Consider the following 15,574-nt stretch of genomic DNA (forward strand, 5'->3'; position numbering starts at 1 on the left):
CAAGATCATCCTGTTCAAAGCCCAATTTTACTAGTTCCGACATCAGTTATAAAGGAAGGGGGAGGGAGCCCGATTTCCCACCAAACAATCTCGGGATCAAGTAATAGGGTGAACACGTGTGTGTGGTTCCAAGCGGCGGCATGGTCCAGCAGTAGGCATGGAAGAACGAATGAGCAGGAAGCTCCACCCCTGAGCAGACAGGTTCCAGGCTGGGTGAGGGGGAGGCTACATGCTACTACACCTAGACTATAGACATGTCCAACTATACCTAGTTTATAGACATGAATAATTACACATACATATACATGTGCCACTCACCTAGACTAGAGACATGCCCCACTACACCTAGACTATAGAAATGAACCTCTATATCTAGTCTAAAGGAATGAACAACTACACATACAGTATTGATTGACATGTCCCTCTACACCTAGACTACAGACATGTCCCACTACACCTAGACTATAGACATGTCCCACTACACCTAGATTGTAGACATGTCCCACTACACCTAGAGTATAGACATTTCCCACTACAGGAAGTCTATAGACATGTCCCACTACTCCCTGACTATAGACATGTTCCACTACACCTAGATTATAGACATTAAGCACTACACATAGATAATATACATGTCCCACTACACCTAGACTTTAGACATGAAGCACCACACATAGACTATAGACATGTCCAACTATACATAGAGTATAGTTATGAATACTACACCTAGGTTATAGACATGTCCCAATACACCTAGACTACAGACATGTCCCATTACACCTAGTCTGTAGACATTTCCACTACACTTAGACTATAGGCATGTCCCACTACAACTGGACTATAGACATATACCAATACATCTAGATTATAGATATGTCCCACTACACCTAGAATATAGACATGATCCACTACACCTAGACTATAGACATGTCCCAGTATATATAGACTATATTTATGAACCCCTACAATTAGACTATAGACATGTCCCCCTACACCTAGATTATAAACATGTCCCACTACACCCAGAATGTAGACATGAACTACTATAACTAGACAACAGTTATGAACCACTACACCTACACTGTAAACATGTTCCACAACACAAAGACTAAGGACATGTCCAACTACATCTAGATTATAGACATGTCCCACTACACCTAGACTATAGACATGCCCCACTACACCTAGACTGTTGACATGAACCATTACACATACAGTATAGACATGTTCCACTACACCTATACTAGAGACATGTCCGACTACACCTAGACTACAGACATGAACCACTACAGCTAGATTGAAAACATGTCCCACTACAACTAGAGTATAGACATTTCCCACTACACGAAGTCTATAGACATGTCCCACTACTCCCTGACTATAGACATGTTCCACTACACCTAGATAATATACATGTCCCATTACACCTAGACTTTAGACATGAAGCACCACACATATACTATAGACATGTCCCACTATACCTATACCATAGTTATGAACCAGTTACACTCAGACTATAGACATGTCCCAATTCATGTAGACTACAGACATGTCCCATTACACCTATCTGTAGACATTTCCACTACACTTAGACTATAGGCATGTTCCACTATATATAGACTATAGTTATGAACCACTACACCTAGATTATAGACATGTCCCCTTACACCTAGAGTATAGACATGTCTCACTACACCTAGACTATAGACATGTCCCACTACACCTAGACTATAGACTAGTCCGACTATACCTAGACTATAGACTTGAACTACTATACCTAGACTGACCTGTCCAGCAGGTCCAGTTATTTGAGGATCTCAAGGGGACCTTCTCCTAAGAACCAAATGGGGGAAGGGAGAGACGAGAACCAAGTGCAATGAACAAAATATGGAAGCAGTCTGATTAGCATCAAGGTCTCACTGTATTTAGCAAAGCTCAAGGCTTAAGTGCACAAGCAAAAGGGGAAGTACTTCTCAGCAGGAGGAATGGGGCAGTGGAAATTTTTCTTTTGGCGACTACACAGGTAAACAGGAACTTGGTGGTATCTGAGTACATCTTGTGGTCAGGACATCCGGAGCTGACTTAGGACTGGAACAATCTATGGTTGTTCTCGGATCAGTGTGTCGGTGGCCCACTTTTGACCCCCTTTTCTTCTCAGGGGGAGAGGCCCAATTCAGAGATCAAGACAATAGAGTTGTCTTAATAGCTCCCAACATCTCCCCAGTTTTAATATTTTTATAAAGGCATATTGTATAATAAATTTGTAGCCACGTTTTTAACGACCGCCTAAATGTCTGTTTGCTCATCGGGTGATTCTCTAAAACCATGAAGGACACAAGGACAAGTCATCTATGAGGCTTGAATTAACGGTTCCAGTCTGTTGGGTATAACCTGGGCTAGCCAAGGGATTTAGAAACGAAGCAAGCTCCATGGGTAGAGGTAGAGGTCTGATCCCCAGTGTGCAATGTTCAGGGCCATGTACAGGATTGACTCTCAGGCCCACAGATTTTTACCCAGAGTAACCCTGACCTGCTCCCGTGCCGTTTTTCCTGGGGGAAGGACCCTAGGGCACTCAACCTTCATGCAACCAGGCATGCCTCTCAGAGACTGTCTAACAGCTTCCAGACTAATCTCTGTGCAGTGTTTAACCTTACAACTCTCATGGGAGACAGCTTCAAGTTCCAATTTTATGATGTGTCTGGCCTGGAATGACTGTTTAGTTTCCAATGTGGCAAGAATGTATATTACTATGTCAGAAGCACAGACTACGGAAATCTATAAATGTTTCGTGGCATGAGACTGATGACCGAATTGGGGGGGGGGGGAATGATCTTACTTAAGCATTTTATGGAAATTGAGTCTCTCTCCCCAAGACGAGGGTGATGAAGCGGTATCCACATCTGACTCTACTCCAGTAACCTGCTTGTTATTGCCAACGTCCAGCCAGTGGTAATGAACTGAAACAGATGGGCTTGAAAGAGATGAAACAATTTGAGATTTAACAAATCGGGTCAATTTCTGAAATGCCCAAGGACCAAACGAAATCAATAATAGGAGTCCCAATAGGGGCCCCAAAAGGGAGGGCAACAAGGTCGAAAGCTAGAGGGAGGTTGAAAACCAATTTTGGTACCATGAGTCTTGTTCTCTCTCTCTTTTTCTTTTTTCTAAACTGGCAGTAACCTTGGCAATGCTATCTTTAACTAATTCAGTTTTATCAACATATACTCGGCATTCTTCCTTAAGTGCAGCACATAAGCCTCCGTGTTGTAGTATGAGCAAATCTAATCCCCTTCTATTTTGAAGGGCAACTTCTGAAAGGGAGACCAAGGAATCAGTAAGATCATCTAGGCCCCTTTTTATATTCTCTATATCTTGGCTGATAGCCTCATTGAGCAGGTGGTAATTGCGCACATTCTGTTGAGACAACACAAGGGATGAGATTCTGGTTCCAGTCCCAGCAGCACCCAGGCCAAGAAGGGCCACAAGGGTCACCGCTGAGATAGGCTCTCTTTTGTGGTGGGATGGCAAGGAGGCACCTCGGTCCCAAAACTTCAGTAGGTCATCTGACTCATGAATACTAAAATTTGGAAAAAGCTGAACCAAGACACAATAATCTCTATTATTTATAAATTCTTGTATAATAATGTACCATGTAAGGCCCGTGGAACATTTCAAAAAGGTATCATTTGGGGCAAGAAGATAAGAATACCTATTTTTATTTACTCTAAACGTGTTATTGCAAATCTCTAGCAAGGGCCACGGCAGAAGCATACTTGGGCCCAACACACAACTTCCTATCCCAGAGAGTTCTGTCAAGGTAAGCTGAACTGACTGGAAGGGAAGTTGCCTAGCATCTAAAAGCAGGGTAAATTTTCTAAATAAGGCTATGCCCTCATAAAAGGGTGGGGAAGCAGAAAAGCACATCCAACAATCTTCAAAGTCTGATGCATTATCTCTTTGTGTCTTATCCAACAAGGCTAAAGCAGAAGCATTCAGTATAGACCACAGTAAATCAGTGGAAGAGGGGGGCCCCTTCAGGGAGAGTGCGCTGCACTAGGGTTGTAGTACGCCCTGGGGCGGGAACAGGGGGGCGGGTACCTGGGAGTTGAGGATTGCTTGGGGATATAGGGTGGTGTAACTGGGGATTAGGCCCTAGAGATGCTTTATATTTGTTGGGGATTTCCTTTTGTAGGTTAATCTTGAATGTCAATCCCCAATCTGTGCCCTCTTTATATATGCACAACCCCCAAGAGAATCCTCTCTTGGTCCAGTCAGCAGTCCTTGTGGCTGTTGTAAAGCCAATTTGTAATGGGTTGCACCACCCTTGTCTAGAAGAATTGGGGGAACAATAGCTACTAAGGGGTTGTTTTCCAGGGGAGGTGACTTTGGAATTGGGGTAAAGTCGTTTAACTGTGACAAAATCCCAAGAGGAGGATGGGGTCCAATAGGTATCCCCAGTGGTTTTACAGCCACAAGAGGCGCAGTAAAAATCATTTTCATAGCCACATTTATAATTTAGAGATCTATCTCAATGAGTTCCCAGACAGACATATATGCCTCCAATGTATAAGGCCAGGGCAGCACGACTTATATCACCGCTGCAATCTGGATCAATCTTTTTATCACCTGTGTTAACTGCTGTTAATTGAGGCATATAATAATCAGGGGTGCCCCAGGCGGCATCTGCAAAAAATGCGAGGACACAGATGTCTACTTCTACTTTGGGCCAATGGGGCTCGGCAACAATCTTGGAGCTGGAGTTAGAGCAGCCCCAATGGCCAGGTTAATAGACTTAGAAACTTGTTGAGAAAACACATCTACCTCATTACAAAGCTTGATCATACCATTTATATGTAAACTCTTGGTTTTACTGCTCAGGGCAGCCCTACATGCTGAATTGGCGTTTTCAAGAGCAAGTTGTCAGACCAACAGACCCTCACTTTCCTCAGGTCCCAAAATTCTCTCAGCTGCTTCCTGCAATCTGGCAACGAACTGCGCAGAGGACTCTTAGGGCCCTTGTATAATCTTGGTTAGGGGCGTAGTCAGCGCCCCTGCAGCAGGGACAGCACGCCAAGCTCCCAGGGCCACCTGTGCTGTCTGGGCAAGGACACCAGGGGAGAGCCCTAATTGTTTTATGTCTGCAGTGAAATTGCCTTTACCACAGATTTTATCAGCAGTCCATGAGGCTGTCTTACTACTAGGATTCTTTCTATTATTTGCAGCCAAATTTTCTCCTCTGTCCACAAACTCTGACTTCCACGTTAAATATTGGCCTCTAGTGAGGACAGACTGAACAACTTTATTCAATTCATTGGGTATCAAGTTGCCTTCTCCTGTTAAACCTTCTAATATAGATACTGTGAACAGGGCATTAACCCCATAATTTTTGACTGCTGAATGAAGATCTTTTACATGTCTCAGTTTTAGATTTTTGTAGACTGGTTGGCTGTTGGTGTCCAACCCTTCATCAGGGGACATGCCACCCTCATCGGAATCAGAGTTTGCTTGATCCTCATCATCATCACTCTCTGTTTCCCCCTGATCTTTTTCGGAGGAGCCAGTTGGGGGGATCCTCATGACCTGGAGCAGCCTGACAAGCTCAAGATCGGGTGAGGACAGAAAAGGTCAATTTTTCATTCCCTTGTTTCTGAGAGAGACCCTTGCGGCCAGTTTGAGGGGTTTTTGGGATGGAACATTGAAGGTCTCTCATGAGGGCTCTTTGTAGATTCTGAGTCTCTAGACTAAGATCTTGTAGCTCCTTTTGAAGCCCTAGAACATCTTTAAGATTGGTAATCTGAGTCCGAGTTCTCCCTTAGTTTGAAGTAATCGCTAAACGGGCAGAGAAGTCAGCAATATGGGATGAGCGGTAGGGAGAATGGGGCAAAAGTAAGGAGGAGGGAAATTGAAGGGCTCGATGGTAAGATAGGCACCAGGCCCAGGACCATACCAGTCTTGTTCATATTTAAAGGCTTCCTCATCCAATTCTGCCTCCGAGGCAGGATCGAGGGGTTCATCTGACAACTCCTTATACAAAATGGGGTAAATCCTTTTTGGTCTAACAGGGTGTCGAGCATAAGCCCCTTTTCTAGAATCTAATGTAATTTGTGGAGAAAGAGGGGAAAGCATGGAGTCCTTAGGGACCAGGGCATCAATAATCGATGACATCGAGACTGACGATCCAGGATGTCATCCCTCCGAGCTCAGCCTCAACCCAAACGCAAACTTTTCTCAATCTGAACATTCTGCCAGAGTCCTGGCCTAAAGATTATCCCTATTTTGAATTATCCTTAAAGACCTGTTTTCCTGGGTTTGTTCATGTTGTTTAGAATGACTCAAACCCTGACTTCCCAATTTTAAGCTAACTTTCTGTTACAAGCAAAAGGCTGCCTGCCCCTTTAAGAGCTCCATTTGCAATCGGCCCTCAGCAGGGCTTTTTCAGCTGTATTTGACTCCCAGCCACAGTGCTTTTCACTTTCTGTTGTGCAAATTAAACAAGTTAAAGGGTGGACAGCCAGCAGATAAAGTTTTAACCAATTATATTTTTCAACATGAAACACAGAACAACAATCACTCAAACAATAAAACAAAAACAAATATGAATTGACAGACATATGGACAATTTGGTGCACCAAAAACAGATAATAGACAGACAGGGAATAGAACTTGGTGTCTATAAGGGACCCAGATATCCTAACCAGAGCTAAGAATATCTCCATAGGAGCCAGAGAGGAAGCAGGACGTCTCCCGTTTTCCTTCTGTCCCTAGGAGAGCTCTGAAATAGCTTATTTTCATTTTTTCCTCTTCTTATATTTCTTATTTTACTTATATTTCTGTGTGTACCATCTTTTTCATTTCCCTCTGTTTCTGATATGCTTCCCTGGTGCTCCTGCAAAAGTCGCTACCCTTCCTTAACAGCTGACTTACATTTCTTGTCCTGGATAGACTGGCCTTAATCAGCTTCCATAAAGGCCTTGTTCCTGCTTTCACTTTTCCTTCTGCCTCCTCTCTCTATATCTCTCCCTAACTTTTCCCAACTAGGTAGCGTCAGCGACCCAGTGGGGGCAAACCAAGGAGGGAGTCTGTCGATTTCTTTTAAGAACCCTCTCACTGTGCTTTCAGAAATCTTTAAACCTCGTTCTTTGAGCAAGGCTTGCACAGGCCCCCTAACGGCGTAGACTGGCCAGTACCCATACTCATCCTGGACTAAAGCGTCCTTGAGGTACTCACTTATCTACATGAGGTTCTTAGCCCCAAGGTCGATCCACAAGTTTATCTACACTCCCTTTATGATCTTATGTGTCTACCGAGCTACTCCCAGCAGATACACTTGTGTCCAGGGTGATGAAAATTAAGGCAATAGCATACTATCAAGGCAAGAAAGAAAGCAAGCAACACAACCCCAGGGACAATTACCGGACCTACTGCGTAGGAATGCATACCTCTCAGAGACTTACATTAATTTCTTTTTACTTACCGGTACCCCTGTTCCCCAGATGAAGAGTTCTGAATCCACACAGTTGAATCCTTCTCAACAGACTGCTTTAAGGGAATACTTCATCAACCGCTCAATCCCCGTGATGCAGTCCTGAATCCTCCCTGTAACAGGGGGTCTTCGCTCTTGCCTGAAGATGTTACTTATCCCCGGGTTTCGCCACCATTTGTGGACGCCCACTTGCCAGCAAGTAAGACACAACAGCAGGATCCTTCTGCAACGCATTTATTGGGAGAGCATTGATTGCGTAGGCGAAAAGACCCCAAGCCCCAGAAATGGCGCTGCTTATATAGGCCTAGGAGTGATGTGTCCATACCTGATTGGTTATGCTACCAGTACCTCATTAATATGCCTCGGGCCAGGCAGTGACTCCACAGCTGGAATACATTGGGAATGCCCCACCTTTGCCCAAGCTCTTCCTCTTTGGTTATCTCCTTAGACAAAGCTGGTGGGGGGTGTAGCTCCTTTAATTCCACATCAGACATGAAGTATAATTGAAAAGCCTGGTCAAAGTCTTGCTGAGCCTGTTAAAAAATGTAAAAATTCATGTTGAAAAGAAATTTCACATCTCCAGGCAGCTGGCTGAACAGGTTTTCTATCTGTACCACGTGTAGTCGGCTGTTCCATAGTCAGCTGTACTATGGCAGGGGTAGCCTTTACATCTTTACTGTGGTAAACAGGAAGTGGTATATCTTCTCTAAAAATTGCTCCACCTCTGGGGTAGAGTGAGACATGGAATAAAAATAAAGATGGTTTGCTTCCTATTCCACTTATTACTCAAAGAATTAAAGTCAATTTATGTTAGTCATTCTAAATTAAGTTTTGTATAATAAATAGGAAAAGGTTGTTGACTTTGTTATGATATACAGCAGTCTTATAGCTGGTCCTAACTTTAACTGTGAAAATGGAACCTGAAATTCCTCCTGGTTTAGATTTCCTCACAGAAGGCTAAAAAGATCAAAATATGGTAGAGAAGCTATAACCTAATATGTTTATAGCAGCTGGCAGACATTGATTACAGGATACTGTACAATTTGCCTTAGAACTATAAAGAATCCTAACATCTTCCTAGTTACTATAGTCATTTATGATTATTTAGCAGGTTACTGTCTTCATATTCTGCTTATCACTAAATTAATCCATAAAAAGAAAAAGATGAACACATCTACACTGAGCCATAGAGGCCAGATATAGCTTAAGGATAATTATACATTGGGTTGCTTAGTGACAAATGTAAATTAAAAATGACAATGCCCAATTTATTATATTCAAAGGAATGCAACCCTAGTCTCAGAATTTTGAGTACTGTTCAGTGGATGAAAATTATCCAGCAATTACATACACTATGTGATATCTAAGTCTAGACAGATTACAGTTGTCTTTATCTCACAGGGCTAAAATGTGTTGAACATTATTATCTATGAAATATTCCCTCAAGACATCAGCCTCCTGCTGTTCAAACGATTATCCAGGAATCTGTATAGGACCTATGCCTTTTAGAGAAAGAAATCTGGGTGGATTACCTGCCTTTCCTCTGCCAGTTTGTGTTTATGAGTCCATCTATAGAAATAAAACTTGGAAGCTGGGCAAAGTGGCACATGCCTATAGCTCTAGCTCCTGCTGAGGATGAAGGGGGAGGAGACATTACTCAATCCAAGAAGTTGAGGCAGCCTGGGTAACATAGCAAGACCCAATCTAAGAAAACAAGAAAAACAAAAGCAAGTCCCAGTGTTCATAAGGTTACCTGTCAGGCCTAAGTGAGGATGACCTCCAAATCTGTCTCCAGCACTCACGTCATTATATTCCTGGCATATCAGAGAATGACAATCGCTGTAAAAGTAGAGCAGATGGAATCAACAGTGTCATCAAATTAACTTTGAATATTCCTTATCCTAGGGCATGCTCCTTTGTAACTGAATGTGGCACTGCCAAGCCAGAAGTATTCTCTAATTACTGCATACATTAATATGAAGAGTAAAATTCCACTCTATTTCATATGTAGCTCACTTCTTGAAGGGGGAAAGAAAATCCGGGCCAATCAGAGATTTTACTGGGGCAGAGCTCATCTTACTCATTTTACTGGGTCACGAGCCTCTGTGAATCCTTCAGCCTAGAAGATCACCAAAAGGCATAGAAAAAGAAAACATGCCTTTAATTTTAGTAATACGGACTAGAAACCACTGATCTCACCAAAACTTCTCAAAACACTTGTGATGCAATATATTCACTCAGATGAGACTAAAAATGAATCATTTTGAAAAAAGCAGCCTTTTAAAACAGGTATCAATCTTCAAATCCCATGTTCAGCGTCCTGTGGAAGATGACTAGATAACAAATACAAAGCTTTCTCCATCTTCTCTAAACTAAACTGCTCTCTAGACAATATAATCTAGGGAAAGAAGTCACTCATTTATTACACATATCTACTGTTGCAATTTGTATAGCCCAAATGTGCTTAACAACAGACGATGATCCAGTGATGGTCCCTGCTTTTCTTCTTCAAGTTTGGAGTGTTCCTTCTCTCTCCTTTCCATCATGATTTTCATCTGCTTAATGCCAATCAAAGCCTTCTTCACCTCTCCTTCTACATCTGCCTCTCCTACCTCTAGAAGATCTAAAAGACATGTTTGGGCCAGGCAGTGGTGGCGCATGCCTTCAATTCCAGCACTTGGGAGGCAGAGGCAGGCAAATTTCTGACTTTGAGGCCAGCCTGGTCCTCAGAGTGAGTGTTCCAGGACAGCCAGGGCTATACCCTGTCTTGAAAAATATAAATATAAAATAAAATAAAATAAAACAGCATGTTTGTTTGGCGTTTTGTTTTGTTTTGTTTTGTTTTTTCCCTAATGTGATCATATTACAAAACAGTAACTTTACCAGTTTTGGAAACTCTAAATAGAGGCTTTTAGAATCTTTAGCTCTAAAGCACTCCATGACAAATTTGCCGCTCTGATGCATGCCTTCTGCTTCTCCCGAATAAATCTGAGCTTATTTGGTCTCAATCTTGTCATTTTCCACAAGTTCTTTTTTCCTTTATCCATTTTTTTCTATCACTGGAGACTCAAGTAAGTTTTTATTAGAAAACAAATCTGAATTTTCTTGACAGTTTATATGAAATACCTAGCAGAGGACTTCAAATACAGTGAACAATTTCTCTTTTTCAGTTATATTTACCTCCCTAAAAGCCAACAGACTAAGAACATATGTCATAGAACACAAGGTTCACTAGTAACCTAATAGAAGTCTCTCTTGTACCATTAACTGGCCCTCGGTAAGTATACTTCCATTCTGTTCTCTCTTTAGCCAGTGTGTCAAGAGATGGTTTCCTGACTTCAGCCATCTCAGGAACAAAATCCACCATGCTAGCAGAGACAAAATTGAGTTCATATTCCCAGGCCCTGAAATTTAACTCCTATCCTTGCTTCTTCGGATATTTCATGTTTGTCTGTTAACCAGTAAAGGATCCAAAGAGGGAAGTTGCCATTATTCTGTTATCTAACTAGGCACATAAGTCCTAAATGTGCTGCCTGTATTAATTGACTACATGCAGCTTGCCCACTTCTTTGTTCCCTTATCACTCTAGATTCCAGGTCAGAGTCCAGAAGGGGACCTTCTTGGCAAGTTTCATCTGCATAATACAAAACATATGGATATGTGAATGATATTTTATCCAGATGCTTGACATCATGAGTACTTGGTTTAAGTCCTGGAGAACGTTTTACTGTGACATGTAATGAATATGCTTATCTTTCAATTGCAAGGCCCTATAAACCTCAGCAGGACAGGCAAACATGCAAACAGAGCAGATAAGCCAAACATATTCTTCAGGTTTACATCCATAGCATCTGTCTCCTTCCAAGTAGGCGCACTGTCACAACATTTGAACTATAGCAGATACACAGAAAGCACCAAGAGAGGTGGCTGCATGGTCCAGTGCTCCTATGAAGGGAAATCAACCTGCTCTAATGCTTTTCTTGAAGCTACCCTCTTGAGCAGCAATTGAAAACACATGGTGCTCCAAGCACTTTTCTGTCAATTTCTCTTTATTACTTTAAACAATTCATGCTAAAGTGTCTAGCACATAAAGACAAATAAACTATCACACATAAAGACACATAAACTATCAGTTCAAAGCCAAACAAACTCATTTAGTCCTATTTCATTTACATTCTTCCTGACAGTTAAGTATGTGCATGAAGCTGGGCATGGTAGTACATAGACACTGGGGCAATAGTGTTGAGAATTTCAGGCAGCATGGGCCACATAGCAAGACCTGCCTCAATAACCACAACTGTGACAAAATCATGTGTGTGTGTACTAGAAAGCCAAGCCAATGAATAATAGGATTCATAGAACTGTAGAGTGTAAATTTCATTGGCTTTTCTTATCAACAGTAAGGGTGTCCAAAGGCAGAATTGATGTATGTCATGGAGACTTTTTATGTCCAAAATTCTCCTGTCTCCATATCCCATGTGCTTGGATTTTAGATGTGATAGAGTATTCTCATACTTCTTGCAAACCTATCACAACATACAATGTGCAGTTAAACTTTTCTGAGACAATGACCTCTCTTTTAAACATAGTTTATGAGCAGTTTTCTTTGATGTTTTTGGGGGACAAGAGATCATTCTGTAGCCCAGGCTATCCTAGACCTGTCTGTGTTGCTCAGATGGTCTTGAACCATGACAGTCCTGCCTCAGCCTCCCAAGTGCTGAGATTATACCTTCCAATGGTTTATGCAGCTACCTCATCACCCACAAGAGTTTAGCAGACTCAGGTTCACAGTAAGGCCACTGGTACAGGCGATTTTTGAAGGGGGAAAAGCAACATGCTTTGCCTATGGACAGACAGGCAGTGGGAAGACACACACAGTGGGTGGAGACCTGTCTGGTAAAAGTCAGAACACATCCAAAGGGATCTACACAATGGTTTCTCGGGATGTCTTTCGTCTGAAGAATCAGTCTCCATACTGGAACTTAAACCTGGAAGTTTATGTGACGTTCTTCGTGATCTACAATGGGAAGGTGTTTGATCTGCTCAACAAAAAGGCCAAGTTACATGTGCTGGAGGACAGCAGGCAGCAGGTGCAGGTTGTGGGACTGCAGGAGTATCTGGTTACCTGCGCTGATGATGTCCTCAAGATGATCAACATGGGCAGCACCTGCAGGACTTCTGGACAAACATTTGCCAACTCCAATTCCTCCTGCTCCCACGCCTGCTTCCAGGTTCTTCTTTGAGCTCAAGGGAGATTACATGGCAAATTCTCTTTGGTGGATGTGGCAGGGAATGAAGGAGGGGCTGGCAGGTCTAGTGCTGACCGGCAGACTCACATGGAGAGTGCAGAAATTAACAAGTCTCTCCTGGCTCTGAAGGAATGTATCCAGGCTCTGGGACAGAAAAAGGCTCATACACTGTTCTATGAGAGCAAACTGACACAGCTGCTGAGGGCTTCGTTCATTGGGGAGAACTCAAGGACCTACATGACCACCATGATCTCATAAGGCATAAGGTCCTATGAATACATGTTCAACATGCTGAGATACACAGACAGAGTCAAGGAGCTAAGCCCCCACAGTGAGCCCGGTGTAGAACAGTCAGTTCAGATGGAAACAGAAGTGATGGAAGCCAGCTCTAATGGGACTTCTCTGGCTGGCAATGAAGAGGAGGAGCTGTCTTCCCAGATATCCAGCTTTAATGAAGCCATGACTCAGATCAGGGCCCTGGAAGAGCTCAGGGAGATCACACAGCAAGGACCAAGCTGGCTTGAGCTCTCTGAGGTGACGGATCAGCCAGACTGTGACTTGGAGACCTTTGTGAACAAGCCAGAATCTGCCCTGACACACCAGGCTAAGCACTTCTCAGGCCTTCGAGAAGTCATCATGGCCTGCGCCTAGTCATGCAACTGGAAGAATAGGCTAACAAATAAATAAACAGCAAGAAACGTCAAATAAAGATCTGTTTGATAACACGCTAGCCTCTTCCCCTCCCCCCAAAACTTTGGGCACCTTACTGGCTTTGGTTAGGAACTGAGTTAGACAGATTGGGTAAATGTCAGGTTCGGGACATCATGCCCAGGAAAGCTGGGGAGAGATGATCTTCTTTTCCTTGGTTTGGGGCAGGAAGAAGGAGTTTTAATGACTGCTTCCTATTCTCTCCCCTGTTGAAGGGGAGTGTCGTTTTGGATGGGTCCCCTGTAGAGAATCCAGCTGCTGGTAGAAACACTGTTAGGTGCAGGCTCTGGAAGAGAAGCAGTGCTTGTCTGCCTCCTGCTGCCTCTGGCCTTGCAGTATCACCCTTGGTCTGAGCACTCTCATGGTTTTATACTTGCAGAAAAAGGTTTAAAGACCTCTTTGCGTTTTTTGTTTATTTGTTGTTTTTTTTTTTTTGAAGCTTCTTATGTTCTTGCTTGTTATGTATTTATATGTTGTACCTAACAATAAAGAAAGAAGAAAAAAAAAACATAGTCTACATTAGTTATAAATATCCCAAACACAAATACTTTTAACTTTATCAAGACAAGATTAAATTCATATTTTAACAAAATTAAATCTAAAATATTTTAAATGATATTTATGTACTTTATGAATATCTGTTATAATAAAACTGCACTAATTAACATTTTAAATATCTTTTAATACATTAATGTAACAGCAGCTATATTAGCAATAACATAGTGATCACATTTTATATGACATTTGAACTGTTCTCTTCTGTTCATGCCCCATTTAACAAACAAAACTTGAAATACAGTATGTATATTTACCATTGATATTGCAGCTCTCCCCAGAGAAATTGGAACTAACTTCTGGAAGGACCTTCACTTTTCTATGATGTGACTTTCACCCATGTCAGAGATTTAGTCTTCTTCTGTTCATTTGATGACACTGTTCTTACTCCTATTAAGCAGATATTTTGAGATTATGAAATTTTAGTAGCACTTAAAATGAAACACTAGAAGGCAGGTTGGGCACATAAGAATGACCTTATCTACTTTATACAAATGTAGATGGGTTTGTGGGTTTTTTTTTCATTATTTATTCACTTTACATCCCAATATCAGCGCCCCCCACCTCTCCTCCTAGTCTCTCTCTCACACAAATCCTCACCCACTCCCCCTTCCCTTCTCATGAGAGGGATGTTGTTTTGAGACAGTTTCACTAGGTAGGCTAATCTGGAACTCCCTATAAAGGCCAGGCTGGCTGCAAACTCATAAAGATTGGCTGGCCTCTACCTCTGGAGTGCTGGGATTAAATGTACGTGCTAATCTTGACAGACAACAAATGTGGTTTTACTGTTTGTGATCTTTTTTGACCAGAATCTTTTTGAACTCATATGTAGGCAAAGATGACGTAGAACTCTGATTCTCTTCCATTCCACAGTCTCCATTTCAGAGACAGCCTGTAGGTTGTTCCCTTGGGTCATCAATTACAGTTGAATCTTAGCAGTTAAATTCTAGATCTTGAGGCAAATAGTAATAACAGTTAATAGGTTGGTTTTCCAAGAGAAAGACAACGAAAACAGAAAAGTTTTCCTGGCCTACACACCATTTTAGGAGAAAGAAATTAAGCTAGATGGTAATGTTTAGAAAACAGTAGTTTACATTAACATTTGCACCTCAGGCATCCGGAAATTTTTCTGGAAAAAGAATGGCAACCTGGTGCTTAAATTCCCACAGGACCAAATCAGTGGAGGATGTTGATTCATTGTGTGTGTTTGTTTGTGCTACCTAGTTCTTTCTACTCTGGGCTCTAGTTCTCAGCCCTCAGCAGTTAGAGATGTTCCATGCATCCCTTCTATCATTCAGATGGAAGACAAGATACCCTTGGTCTCTTCCTGTCTGTCTCCAAACTGATTATCTCATTCTTCTCTTTATCCTCTGCCATGTCCTGCTCCAAAACTAATATAGTCCCTGAGGCTCTCTTTCTATCCCCTCACCCCTGAGTCTTTCCATCTTCAAGTCTCTCTCTTTCATTCAGATAGATAGATAGATTTTTTTTTAAGATTTATTTATTTTATATATGTGAGGACACTGTTGCTGTCTTCAGACACACCAGAAGAGGGCATCGGATCCCATTATGGATGATT

General features: G+C 42.2%; 1 protein-coding gene and 1 pseudogene across 1 annotated transcript; one reads left to right on the top strand and one right to left on the bottom strand.

Moving 5' to 3' along the window:
• Positions 1–4,764: 4,764 nt before the first annotated feature.
• LOC110288614 lies at positions 4,765–6,168 on the bottom strand. Its single transcript, XM_021154910.1, has one exon. It carries the CDS (start codon positions 5,575–5,577, stop codon positions 5,008–5,010), a length of 570 nt encoding a protein of 189 aa, XP_021010569.1. The 5' UTR covers positions 5,578–6,168; the 3' UTR covers positions 4,765–5,007.
• A 6,057-nt stretch (positions 6,169–12,225) lies between these two features.
• Positions 12,226–13,463, top strand: LOC110288615 (annotated as a pseudogene).
• The last annotated feature ends 2,111 nt before the right edge of the window (positions 13,464–15,574 follow it).

The sequence above is a fragment of the Mus caroli genome, unplaced genomic scaffold (assembly GCF_900094665.2).
Source record: "Mus caroli unplaced genomic scaffold, CAROLI_EIJ_v1.1 scaffold_13383_1, whole genome shotgun sequence".
NCBI classification, from domain to species: domain Eukaryota; kingdom Metazoa; phylum Chordata; class Mammalia; order Rodentia; family Muridae; genus Mus; species Mus caroli.